The sequence below is a fragment of the Rhododendron vialii genome, chromosome 6a (assembly GCF_030253575.1).
Source record: "Rhododendron vialii isolate Sample 1 chromosome 6a, ASM3025357v1".
In the NCBI taxonomy this organism is placed as follows: domain Eukaryota; kingdom Viridiplantae; phylum Streptophyta; class Magnoliopsida; order Ericales; family Ericaceae; genus Rhododendron; species Rhododendron vialii.
Genome location: NC_080562.1, coordinates 4353769 through 4367715, shown reverse-complemented (window position 1 = coordinate 4367715; position 13947 = coordinate 4353769). Strand labels below are relative to the sequence as shown.

At 38.6% G+C, this 13947-nt stretch overlaps 1 protein-coding gene across 2 annotated transcripts; it reads right to left on the bottom strand.

The window, feature by feature from the left end:
- Positions 1–313: 313 nt before the first annotated feature.
- On the bottom strand, positions 314–13513 carry LOC131331056 (probable serine/threonine protein kinase IRE4). 2 transcript variants are annotated; one of them, XM_058364870.1, is made up of 17 exons: positions 12962–13513; positions 11036–11130; positions 10708–10920; positions 9348–10556; positions 8302–8474; positions 7968–8214; positions 7575–7667; positions 7026–7166; positions 6855–6947; positions 5853–6045; positions 5684–5769; positions 4941–5029; positions 3696–3747; positions 3502–3558; positions 3266–3412; positions 1612–1686; positions 314–879 (listed from the first exon to the last, which is right to left on the bottom strand). In XM_058364870.1, the coding sequence occupies exons 1-17, from the start codon at positions 13191–13193 to the stop codon at positions 781–783; spliced, it is 3294 nt and encodes a 1097-aa protein (XP_058220853.1). In that variant the 5' UTR covers positions 13194–13513; the 3' UTR covers positions 314–780. The 2 variants fall into 2 exon arrangements, with proteins under 2 accessions (XP_058220853.1, XP_058220854.1); XM_058364871.1 differs by having other exon boundaries at positions 10708–10915; positions 12962–13103.
- Positions 13514–13947: the final 434 nt, after the last annotated feature.

Below are 13947 nucleotides of genomic sequence, written 5' to 3'. Positions count from 1 at the left end.
GTAAATTTTGGAGTGTGAAAATCACTATCCTTTGGAAAGACAAATTTGCGTAGTAAGAGGACTCGGGCTTTCACCAAATCTCACCAGAGGAACAAAATACAACTGTATATTTTCACCATTTCTCTTTAGTATAACCTTTATATTTAATCTAAACAGCGGACAAGATTCTCATTTTCTCTCACCGAACCTCACTCCAAATGAAATATCAGGGCTGGTTATTTAAATTAAAAAGAAGATAAATTCGACAAATTTATAGCGCCCTCAAGAAAGCAACAGTGACAGGAGACTGCTACTAACATTTGCTCATACCGCATGACAAATCCATTTATTTTATTCAACGTGAACAATTTACTGAATGGGAACGTATATACATTTCAAAATCTTCGATGCAGAGGCCAGAGCCATCATCTAATACCTAGACCCATGGTGGGGGATTTTAAGGGTTACATCTGCTTCTATCCATTTCTTCTCCTTTGCTCTTCTTCTGTATGTATTTTACCCTTTATACTATCTATTTCTTTTCATTTTCTCTTGATCTCTGTACAAATGGAACAAAACATGATTATCTGTACAATAGCTTCCTCAATAAGACCACCCACGTTCTTGAACCATCCATTCGTTAACCGAGTCGTCGCTATGCTGAACTTCTTGTCAGCAATAGAAACTCTTTTCGTATTCCTTCTTCCCCAGCCTCCTGGTAAAACAATGGAAGCAGGAAAACTATGAGGTTTCGTAATCCTTCCTCCCCAACCTCCTGGTAAAACAATGGAAGCAGGACAACTATGAGTTTGAATCTTTGCACGGAGAAGAGCTTTTCGATGAATCCCTCCAACTTTGTAAGAGAACATCGCGGTTGATAGATGCCAACTGTGACAAATTCTGCAAACAAAAAATATTAGTCTGACAACAATACTTTTGGGGGCAGGGGCTTACTATACAGTAGTTAACTAGCAGGATAGACATGTGAAGGTGGTGGTGGTGGTGGTGGTGGTGATGGGAAGGTAATGCACAAAAGTTGATAACAGCAATGCTTCGGTAGTGTTTGGTCCAGTTGAATAGTTTTGGAAAGGAACGACGGTCGCTCAATGAAATAGTACTCACCTAAATTGGTGAATGATACTTCAATTGAGTGGCGTGTACATTCTGTCATTATTTAGGTAACCACTAACCATGCGTCCGAATGAACATTACATTCTAGAATTATTTCAGTGAACCAAACACCACTTCATAGTAATCACTGTGATTTCAAAGCTGAATAAAGCATTCATCAGGACATAGAAACACATGACTCCAATTATTTAGGGAAGGAAACAGAATGAAGTTTTGGTATGTGGCCATCAATACCATATTGTCATTAACATTGGAGCTACAGCTAGCAATAACCAGACTAAATTCTACTAAATAAACCTGCAATTAGCATACCTTTCTAAGGTCAGAAGGGACAGCTTTATTTAAAAACAAAAAACGCCAGGTTCACAGAGTGTATCAAGTGATTGAAGATCTAAAGAATGCAAAAATTAACACCAGCCTCTCAATTAGAGCTTAGACTAGTCTTTTGCCTGATGCATCCACAGTCAAGAAAGGACTCCAGTAGGGAACAAGTGAGTTTACCTTAAAGGAAAAATTTATCAAGGAGAGATCGAGAGTCGAGTCAAACTGTTCAAGATCACCACATTTGTCCATCTTCTGAACAAAAAAGAAAACATAGGTGTCCAAATGAGATATCTCCATAGAAACTGCACACGCACACAAGCGTGAGCACGCACCCCGAGAGAGAGAGAGAGAGGGCAGGGTTGTCAATTGAGTGACATGAATCACACTATGGTAAAACATAAGCTTTCCACATAGGTCATAAACATCAGTATCTCAGTTTAAATAATATTGCCACACGATCATATTCTATACTCAAATAAGGTGGCACTCCGAAAACAGTGCATTTACGTATTCAGGTCATTCCCCTGCACAATTCTGGAATACAGAGAATGCAAAAGTCGAATTTCTATGAATTTATCATACTATACCAATTAAATAACAGAGTTCATTAGCTGCAAGAAATTAGTTCATAGAGGGGTGTATAGGGCTTTTTATTTTTTTTCTCCTTTTCTTTTTTATTCCTTGCTTTCTTTTGTACATGGGTGGCATCCCCGTGATGCTTCTTCAATAAAAAAATTTTCTAATAAAAAAAAAAGTAGTTCATTATTAAACATTACAAAGTCCCTTTTCTGAGATCAAAAAGCCTATCCCCTCCTAAGTATGGGTAATGGGCCTATATGGCAAGGTCCTGAGGATGTATCAATGGTCTTCCTTTGCCAATGTCATTTAAGGCCTGCTAAGAAATCTAATGGTTCATTCTACTCCCAACTCCCAAGTGATGTACCACTAGATACCTTTCTATCAGTAGACAGATGTTTTGATTGGTGGTTTTGAAGTGCATATTTAGCATTCAACCTACTCCATTTAGAACTTTCCATCATGAGGGTTTTAGTTCCTTCACAAAGGAAACCTTAAACTTGGTCCATTGAGAATATCCTACAACAGGACAGTTGATTAGGGGCCTTAAGGCTGTTAATGATTAAAATACTTCTTTCCCAACTGACTAGAGGAAAGAGAATTCTTCAAGAATTACCTTTTGAAGTCTGAAGAAACCAACGACCAGAAAGATTTGAAGGTTTCTAGAAGAAAAACCTACAAGGTGCATGCCAAAAATGCCAACCCCTCAGTTAAATCTATTTGATGTTGTACCCTACATGGGTTGAAAATTGTGCCCACGAGATTAAGGCCCATTTTGGCTTTAAAATGCCGCATGATTATTTTTTGTCTTTATTCAAAAAAAAATCACCTTTGTTAGTATTGCGTCAATTTTTTTTGGATTATTTGTTCGTTCAACCAGAGAAATCTAAGTAAAAAATTATGGTCAAAATCTTTAAAAAGTTCACTAAAGATAAAAAAATAATTCAAAACAGAATAGACAAAAAAAAAAAAACATGGCTTAATTATTAACCCTAATTTTCTTCACCAACTATTACGCCCCTAGGGGACTATGGGTGACACAGGGTCTTCTCTTCTCTCATCATAAGCATCCTTTAATTCTTTTACTTGTCTTATTCTCTTTTGGTGAAATAAGAAGTGAAGCATGATGTGGCTGGGCTCCTATTCCAACCATAGTCCACGTTTCAACACCAGCAAGTGAGCCAGACAAGTTGATTCTACATTGAACATAACGCCTGGTGGATCAGCAAGTAAACAGAGGTGAAAGAAAATTTACCTCCTCTTCAGAATTTGAGGAGCCACTAACATCAGAGGCGGAATCAGAAGAGTCTGTATCATGCGGCACTCCAGCTGAAAATTGTGTGTACCGTGACACAAAATAGCTTGTGTCTTCTGCACTGTCCAGGTTTGGAACAAAGGCAGCCTACGAATTTTTCAAGTAACTAAAGTCAACAATGTGAATGGCACAACCATTTCAACAAGAAATTATTCACTGGACATGTGCAATCCTACCTTCTGTAAGGCAAGGGTGTCCCAATTAACTCCCTTGAAGAATGGGTGTGCTTTTACCTGTTGGAAAGTAGAAGGCGGTAACGAAAATCACTCTAGCATCAATCTTAGCCGTTATTCATATGACACCATCAATAGACTATCATTTCATAATCCAACGCTAAGAATTTTTAGTACAACACATCCAAGGAGAATACCTCTGAAGATCCTTTTGCACCAAAGCGCTGATCTGGATCATGAACAAGGCACCTACAGGTATGAAGATGATGCTTAAATGACGCTGTTCAACAGAAACCTTTATTGTCATATAGGGAAAACAAAACACAGAAGAAATCGTCGCTCGTTTAAGGATTATTATATGACCACCCTACATATTTTGAGCAAAGCAAATAAGATGATACACAATATCATCACCCTAAGTGCAATAATACGTGGCACAGTGGCAGTGTTGGATTAATGCAAGTAAAAGAGAACAATCTAATAAACAGAGTTCCCATAATTATATGTACAGTCATAAAGGACTCACAAATGCGGAATCTACAGGGCAGCCCATATAGTACGTGTTGGGATTTGTCCCACATCGGTTAATTATCTCCTCCAAAACTAGTATATGAGCATGGGAGGCCTCTCCACTCTTTGCCAATTGGTTTGGAGTTGGATGCTTTAACATGGTATCAAAGCTAGGGTTTCGGAGAATTTGTTCCCTTTGTGCCATAAGTGCACCGTTGTTTGTTGTGATCCAAGTGTTATGGATCCTTTGTTTACCTCTCCACGTGCGAGTTTGGGGTTGCACGTGCGGGGGAGTGTTGGGATTTGTCCCACATCGGTTAATTATCTCCTCCAAAACTAGTATATGAGCATGGGCAGCCTCTCCACTCTTTGCCAATTGGTTTGGAGTTGGATGCTTTAACAGTTTGTACCCATCAAACAAATATCATAATTTATCAATTTCATACTAGCATATTTGAGATACCAAAATACACCATTGAAGATCCATATTATTTACTAGAACCATTTATACATTTTTCTGAATTTGCACTATCCAGAATTTCTACCATCTCCGAAGGCCTACACTTCATCATCTTATCTGGTTCATGCTATTGCAAAGTGGTGATAATAGCAAAAACAACAACATTAACAATACCAGGCAATAGATTATTGATTTCCTCTTTGGAACTATTTACATTAAGGATTCAGTTTCTTCCAAATTATTTTCTTATGCAGGACTGCTACTGTTTGCATACCTATACTTTTTGTAAGTGCGTGTGAAGTATCATAAACAGAAACGCAAACCTCCAGACGTTGATGTTGGAACCATATCTCTAAGTGTCTAAGACACTACTTTCAACTCATTTGAAATGAGGGCACATAAAATTCAATATGATGAGCTAAATTGAAACCATGAAATAGAACCAAAAGGACTCCTTAAGTAGATGACCGACCTGTCAATAAAGTCCTGAGCTTCATAAGACATGTCACCAGGAACAGAAGGCCAGGGAATTTTCCTGTTGAGAATGTTGTCGAAGATTATCTGTATAGCCATAAAATGGAGCAATTGTCAAGAGGGCAAGAATTTCCTCTAGCATGGAAATAAGAATATCTATACCCGAACTTTGTGCCCTTAAGGCTAAGCAATCAGTAAATGGGGCAGTTCCACTAACATCTAAAATAACACTTTGTTTTTAAAGACCCAACGAATGATCGGGAGCCATTCAATTTGTTTAAAACATGTTTTTAAGAGCTCCCGTAAAAAATCAGCTCATTCTAATATCGGTAAGGCTTTGATCTACTCATTCATTTTATCCTGTTAAAATTAGGGGTAAATACCGATCAAGCCGGTACCAATATCGAAATGAGCTGATTTTTTACAGGAGCTCTTAAATACATGTTTTAAACAAATTGAATGGCTCTAATCATTTGCTAGGTCTCTAAAATACAAAAAAGTGTTATTTTAGGTGTTAGCGGAACCGCCCCCATCAGTAAATAATTAATAGTGAGGCAATGCTTCTATCAGAATTGTTTGAAGGCTCACCCAACCAAGACAATTAAAGAATCAAGTATGCAGATAAATATTCAATTGCGAGATATGAATATTGGAAGTATAATTGTCATCACGTTCTTTATCATGTCCTAGAAGTCTAGACGTCTAAAGTATCCTGAAAAAAATTGACAAAAGTACTGATACCTCGGGATGTTCAGCATTAAATGGTGGGATTCCAGTGATGAGTTCAAATAGGATAATCCCTACTGACCACCAGTCTGCAGCATAACCTGTGGAAAAGCTCAGAGGTCACTTCAACTCCTCACTACACTTAAAATGATACCTAAATGCAGATTCTGTGTAAAGTATAAACCATGCTCAGTTCCAAGAAAAATCTCAGGTGCCAAGTAGTCTGGCGTGCCAACAGCTGACCGCTGACTTCTATCCTCAAATTTCTGAGTGTCCTGACCATGTGCATCTAAAAGAGTCATCCCATCCGTCTCGGGTCCAGGTAAATCACCCGTACTGTTCATAAGGCCGATTTTGGACAAGCCAAAGTCTGTAAGCTGGTAGAATAAGCAGTGGTTAGCACATGACTGCTAGCATTACAAAGGCCAATGCAAATGTTAAATGGGAAAATGAATGGTATGGGCCCATACTTCGATTAAAAACACACAAATATGGATCCACGTTAGTACGGACGTATTAATAATTGTTCCAAGAGAATAAGATGCTAGGAAAAGGGCCAGGAAATGCATATCAAGCTATCTAACAACTTCCCTCACGTAACCTTGTATTGGATCTGGACATGCAGAAATGCATAATAGAGAAACGCACAATAGAGCAGAACAGAATAGCATAGGGAAGAACCATAAAGTAAACGGGGTGACAAATACAAACGGGGAGACTTGAATCAACCCAAGATCTCCTATAAACGAACAGTATGATTAGATTACCAATTCCCAAACGCTTAATCTTGTTAGGAAACGGATCCAACCATGCAAATCAAGCATTCAATAGGTACAAAGACTGATGACTCTTTTCCATGGTCTAGTATTAAATAACTTTCATGTATTCCGTCCATTAGACACAATGTCTTAAAAGCTACCTATAATCATCACAATGTTCAGATGCTGCAAACAACCTACAGTACTCAGGCCAATAGATGTAAAACGTTTACAGCAGGTCTGCCTTCAGAAGATGATCTAAAATGTAGTAATGTGTTAACAAGTGCTTGAAAAAAAGTCTCCGTCCTATTTAGCTGGTAATGGAGCCATCAACAGGAAACTATTGATGCAAACAAAATATGTCGATGCATTGAATATTGTACCTCAATCAAAGCTCAGTATGTAATATAGAGTTGATAAAATGGAACCTTGATATGCCCATCATGCGCAATCAATATGTTGTCTGGTTTCAAATCCCGGTGCACGATTCCAAGAGAATGCAAGTATTCTAAAGCAAGAACCTGAAATTTATGAAATCTTATTTGAGAAAAGTTATACAAGAAGTTTATAGCATATCCAGGGAATGAAGTTAAACAAACCAGTTCTGCTATATAGATACGAGCTACATCTTCCTCGAAACAACCAATGTTTCTGAGCAAAGAGTACAGATCACCACCGTTGAGATATTCCATTACCAAATAAAGGTTGTCTCTACTCGTGAATGAATAAAAGAAACGAACCTGCAAGTAGTGAGGTGACATCGTTAGACTCTATGAAAGCCAGTATAGAACAACTTGTATGTGGATGACAAGGCCAACAATCGTCCTAGAGAAACAAACTTTATATGTAATAAGTAGCTCTAATAAACAATGAAATCGTCGACCACTAGGGCCAGGGCCTAGGACTTTCCCTCAAGAGGTCTTAGATTCAAAACTCAAATGGGTGGATCAATGGTTATTTCCTCCTCACTACTCTTAACCCCTGGACACCTTTGTTGGCAATTTATAGACTGGAAGGTACTCCACCACTTATGCACATAAGCAGCATATGCAGGACCAGAATCATGAAGATAGACAATTTACCCCAAAAAAATGTCATTCAAAGAGGCAATTGTCATAGCTTAAAAGAGCAATCTATTTGAATGTTACCACAAAGGGGTTTCTGACTGTTATCAAGATGTTACGCTCCTCCAATATGCGCTCAATGTCATTTTTCCGTATCATGTCCAATTTTTTGAGCACCTGCAGCATAAGAAACTGATTACCATAAAAACCAGCAATAAAGTAAGCACATCCTGGAAATTGACTCATTTAAATAGCAAAACTATAGAGAACTATGATTAAATACTTTCTAGCAAAACATAGAAATTAATCTTTTCTGATTTCTCCTTGTTAATCTATTGTCTTCCAACACTACGTCACTTCCGATAAAAACAATAACCACCTTAGACCTCCATTATACATTTCACAGGTGAGTGTATGCATGAAGCAAATGCATTAGTTAATTTAATTCCACTTAAGATACTCTCCGTTAGTGATTACCTTTATTGCAAATAAATCCCCTGTTGCTCGCTTCCGTGCAAGAAAGACTTTACCAAAAGCACCTCGGCTTATTGGTTTTATAATCTCAAAGTCTTCAATGCTTGTCCGTTCTTTGGGATGCATGGGAGATGATGTTGAACTACTCTGAGATGCACTATCCAGAAAAAATTTAGTGTTTATGATGTGTCTACCGTTACTCTTCATGCTTTTCCCATCCAATAGATCACAAGCATGTATATACTTTTCTCTGCATTTGAATTTGACAGAATAGAGATTAAAATTCATCACTTCAGAGTTGCATATATACGGAAAAAAAATTGCATTTATACATTACCGCAGCAGATTCTCTATTCGGCCTCCAAATGTGTCTACTACAAGAGCTTTGATCTTGCTATGGTGTAAAACATCCCGTAAATCCTCGATACAAGCAAGTAAAAACTCATGGGATCCTTGCTCGGACAGATCTGTGCCAGCTACGCAGCGAGCAATGTCCACAAGTTCTCTCATCTGCAAAAGGAAACATAAATTGTTAAGTTTTAGCATATGTAAAATTCTTTTGCTGTTTTAGTTGCACATCACTTATGAGCAAAGTAAGAATAAAGGCGAAGGCAAATTCCTGAATGCCTAGTGAACATCACAAGGTATTGTCAAGATTACAGACAGAAGAAAGGGAGTGCCAGAGACTACAAGTGAGCAGATCGCGAAATAGGGACCACATAAATATGTGTTAATGTTCTTTCTTCTTCTCCTCTCCCCCATTTCTTCCCTGAAATCTTAGAACACTCAAACCCTAATAATTGGGAGCCTGGGGCCCTGAATTTCTTGATCTGAGTTCAATGGTATGCCTTGGACCTAGAAAACCTACATACAAACCAGAAATTGTTGGCATCTTTTGCCCAAAAGTAGATGAAGAAAGTCAACCTAGGAAAATACAGTGCTTCAGTGGCCCAAAGTCACCAAAAGACAAATTCATTTTTTCAGCACCTACTACCATATTGACAAAAACAAGCATCATATAGTCCTAGTTACATAAGCCACATTCTCTAGTTTGAAAGAATTTAGGGCCATACTGCTGTTGAGAAAATGTTTCTTGCAGAGAATTGCGAGTTTCTTCCTTGTTTGTGCTATCAGGATCGGGATGATGATGACTATAGACATCTGCGCTTCCATTGCCATGTCAATTGTCACCCACCCCCACACGCATACACACACATTTTGATTTGTCATCTGGTCTCCTAAACAATCATGGGACATAATGTGTACAATGCAACAAATCCATGTGTTTTTATCCCCCAAGATGAAAACCTCAGAAAAAATATACTTTAACAACAAAACCTTAAACATCCAATGGTACAAGTGCACCAAACCATGATGACTTACTTGTTGCACGTCCTCCAGCTCAGAAGGATTGTTATGTTCCATCCACAAGAAGTCAAAATTTCCTGCTCTAGGGGTATTTGTGGAAGATCCTGATGTTATGCTCCCTGCTGAGGAGGGTGGGCCACATTGGCCAAGCTTCATGCCCAAGTGGCCCCTCAAATTATTGATAATGTGATGAGAATCCTCTATAAAGGCGGTGTCCATCTCATGAAGATCCTCAAACATACCTTCCATGCCTTTACTTCTCCACTCACTTACATTTGGAGAATAACCTTCGGGTAGGGTTCCAGGATTTGGGATTTGAATTCTTGAACTTTCAGGGCTGTCAAAGGATGCATGAAAAGTCATGTTGAATGAGTCTATGATTAGTTCCAGCATCTCTGCTAGTTTCAACAGGCGGTCATCCAAATCAACACATTTTAGATCACATTTTTCTGCGTAAGCACATATATAGGAATGAGCTTCCAAATGTGAAGTAGGAACAACTTCCTCACATATCCTACAAATAACCGATTCGGATCCACCCAAATTTCTTTCTTGCTCATGAAGTGAACTACCAGCCTTATCTACTGAGTCTCCAAGATAATTGCCATCAGCTCTATGATATTCTTGAACACTAGGAAGCAAATCAAAGTGGGAATTTTGCGGAAATGAATCATTATTGATAGCCATGAAATCCATTGTGGAAGTTGCTTCAGATGAATTAGATGTCTTAATCTGCCCCTGCAATTCATGTTTGGCATCTCTTATCAGGTTCGAAGTATAAGCAGAACCAGCATTAGGAAGTAATGGATCAGAATCCCAGCTCATTTCAACGTAAGGAACACTGTCTAAGCATTCCTTGATTTTATGAAGAGAATTCTCATCAATGGACTCACTGCCTCTCTCAAAATGCAACAACCTTGTGCAACGGGTCAATATGAAAAGCAAGCGCGTCAACAACCACTTCAGCAATCCCGTCTGGCATAGCTTCCTTTTCTCAGTGAGATCTTGAACAACTGCTTCGCACTTAGCACGAAGTTCTGAGGAGGTCATTTCCAAACACTGTTGACAAAGAATCAGGAGATCCTCTACCAATTTCTGTGCTTCTGGGGATGAGAAGTCCTTTTTCTGCGAAAGTTCCATCAGCTCCCCAGCAAAACAAGCCAGCTCCATATTCACTACTTCTTTTGCAGCATCAAATCTTGAGCGCAATGATCCCAAAAGTTCCTGATTTTTTCATTCCCAGAAGGCAGAAACAGAAACGGTAAATAACCCAAGTAATAAGGAGAAAAAATTAATGTAAAATTGGTCCGCTGATCAAAGAGAGACCAATCTGAAAGGGGAAACTAAGTAACAGCAAAGCTCAAACTCATGATACCTTCAAATCATTAAAGCTGTGAGCTCGAGGACGCACAGGGTGAATCCTACCCTTGGGTCCAAGTTCATGCGAAAAACTTTTTATAACTTTCGGCACTTTACTGATACACATGTTTTCTGATGGAGATTGGTTTACAGTTGAATGCTTCCCCTCCAAGTGCAGTTTAGTTCTTGGACCCTCCTTGCCAAATCCCTTAACTTCTGAGCCACTATACTGCCAAAAAAATTAGTGACACAACTTATTGATTAAGAAGCACAAAATTTTAAAAAGTCATACTCCACACAAAAACGACATAACTCCATCACCACTTTGTTAGCCAAAACCTCACCTCAGAGTTTGGAGGACTATCATTGAAATCTTCACTGGAATCTTTGGAAAGATGCGATTTGAACCAGCGAACTATCCTCTTCCCTTTATGGCGTCCTAAGAAGCCATTGAATCGCATAAGTTCTCCACATTTTCTCCTCAATTATTGAGTTCAGTACTAACAAATAAGGATGCTTTGTTGGAACAAAAAAACACAGTAATGGCAATGAATTTGCAAAAAACAAAAGTTAAATGACCATATTTTCTAGTTACCATAGTAGCACACATCCAATACACAAAATAACACAGAAACGGATCAGAAATAATGCTCGGGCTAAATTCAAGATCCGCATACACAAAAACCCAATTACTCCAATAAATTTGAAATTGAACCTCTTCTTTCCAATTTACTAACTATTTGTAGTAGGCAGTCCAAAAATATATATATTTGTAGTAACACAATACATCAGCAAAATATACACACACAGAAGAGTCTGTGTTTTTGGCAAGAGATTACAGAATAATAGTGATGCTCCCTATTTTGAATGAAGGAAGCAAGATAATGAGCATAGAAATTGAATCAGGGCGCTAGACATGCCCTCTCTGATAGCTTTGATTCATGGCATAGTTCCACAGCCTAATGTCCCTTGAGTTCCTTATTTTACGAGGTATAGGGGGGCCCAATTTCAGCGGTAAAACTCTTTAGAGTAGCCACTTTGTGCATATCTATTACTATTATAAAGGGAACGCCCAAGTTGGTGTGAACAGTTTTTTGAGGTTGGCTCACACTTTTACATAAGAATTTCGACCATTGCTGTGGCCACACAAAATTGCCCTGTTAGTAACTGCTAGGGTAAATATGTTTAAAACCTCACTCCACATTCCACACAAAAACAAACCACTTCCTCTTTTGGACTCTATTGTTTCTCAGTCTCGAGTTCAATTCTCCACTATGAACTTTTCTCTCATTCAATCCTCCAATCGAAGTAACGAATGGTAGAACAAGAGAGAGGTTTAAACATGATCGCATTATGCCCTTTTCTTCTTCTTCTATCTTTTTTCCAGTTTACTGTGATGATATTTCCTCCCTCAACAAAAGAAGCTTGCATAACGAGATTAAGGCCTGTTTTGGCTGAATAATTTGGGAGGATTATTTTTGTCTTTATTTAAAAAATCGCATCTATTAGTTTTGCGTCATTTTTTTGTTTAGATTATTGGTTCGTCTCGACGCGAGGAATCGAAAAGGTAAAAAATTATATTCAAGACTAATTATTTTTTGAATAAAGACAAAAATAATCCAAAAGTCAGTTTGTTTTGGATTATTTTTGTCTTTATTTGAAAAAAGTTTTCATCTTGAAATTAATTTTTTCCTTTTTAGATTCCTTTCGTTAAGATAAACCAATATTCCACAAAACATTGCCGTGAAATTGACCCCAAAAAAAATTGAATAAAGACAACAAAATTATCCTAAAGGATTATTTAGCCAAAATACGCCTAAATAACTCGAGTCACACAGGCATCATGTAGGCACACGCCGCTAGTGTTATCAATTTTAAGTCAATCACCAATCCGCCCTGTCCATACCCCATTGAATGGGAATTACATGGCTCCTGTTATTTTCGTATAGTTGTATTACAGAATAATAGTAGGAGTATTATACAAGTGTATTCATAAAAATATACAGGCAAAGAACAAAAAGATGTGCAAATCTAAAGGGGTAGGCCTAGTGTTAAAGGCTTGAGACTAGGGGTTTGCTCTCTTCCAAGGTCTCAGGTTCGAAACCTCTCTCAGTTTTATCAACTCCTTTGGGTTGGGGCCATCATAAGGAGCTTTGCTCAGACTTTAATTGGGCTCTCCGCAAGTCGGTGATGGAATTAGGCACCCGGATTAGTAGTTAAGTTATTAAACAAAAAAGATGTGCATAAAACTATTGAATGCGTATACGAACCTTCTCTAGAACCACTGAATTTTCCACGTCCTGGAGCCACAAACCTTTGCTTCTGCTTCACATGAGGCCTCGAAACTCCGCGATTCCCAAAATCAGACGAACTGTCAGCGTCGTCATCCCTCGAGCTCGGTCCGCCCGTCAGCGAAACCCGGCGAGTCTTGATCGGGTTCAGCCCGGTCGGAATACCGGCCTCCGACGCCGACTCCCCGCCGGTCCGACTCGCTCCCGCCATCACGGAGACGCGGTTCTCGCATGCGACGTACGGAAACCCTAATCCTCCGATTCCAGTTGTGCCGACTCAAAACTCACTGGAGAACCACGGAAAACACAGAACTAGCGGTTGAGAGAGAGAGAGAGAGAGAGAGAGAGAGAGGGCGGAGGAGAAGCGAAGATGCAGAGATGGATCGGTGAGTGTATGTATTTTATGTACGTATATACGTGTACTAATATGAGAGAGAGAGAGAGAGAGAGAGAGAGAGAGAGAGAGAGATGATGATGATGAATTTTGGAGAGGAGGAGGCGGGCAAAGGAATGCGCGAAAGTGATATATTTGTATTGTTCATTTGGTTTTTCAAACTGATGGTAGGATATGGTGGGGGTGGAGGTGGTGGTGTTCCATTTACATTTATGGAAGGGAAACCTGGAAAAGAGGTAAACAAATACTGTACTACTAGTACTCCAACTAGGCTCTTTTCTTTTTCTTTTTCTTTTTTAATTCTCAAAACTGCCATAAAAGGCAGTAAGGGAAATCTTAAAAATGAACAGGGATTTGTTGTCTTATACAGTACTACTTTTATAGTATCCATGCATGATTCTTTGATTGAGTTCTGCTAAGATTTCTGGGCGGTTTTTTTTTTACTTTATCTCGGATATTTTTAAAAAAATATGTGAGGAAAAGTCATAATGAATTAATATTTCATAAAAGTTATGTGCAAAATTAAAAAACGCGAAAACAATTTGAATAAGGATAAAATAAGGAAAAATCA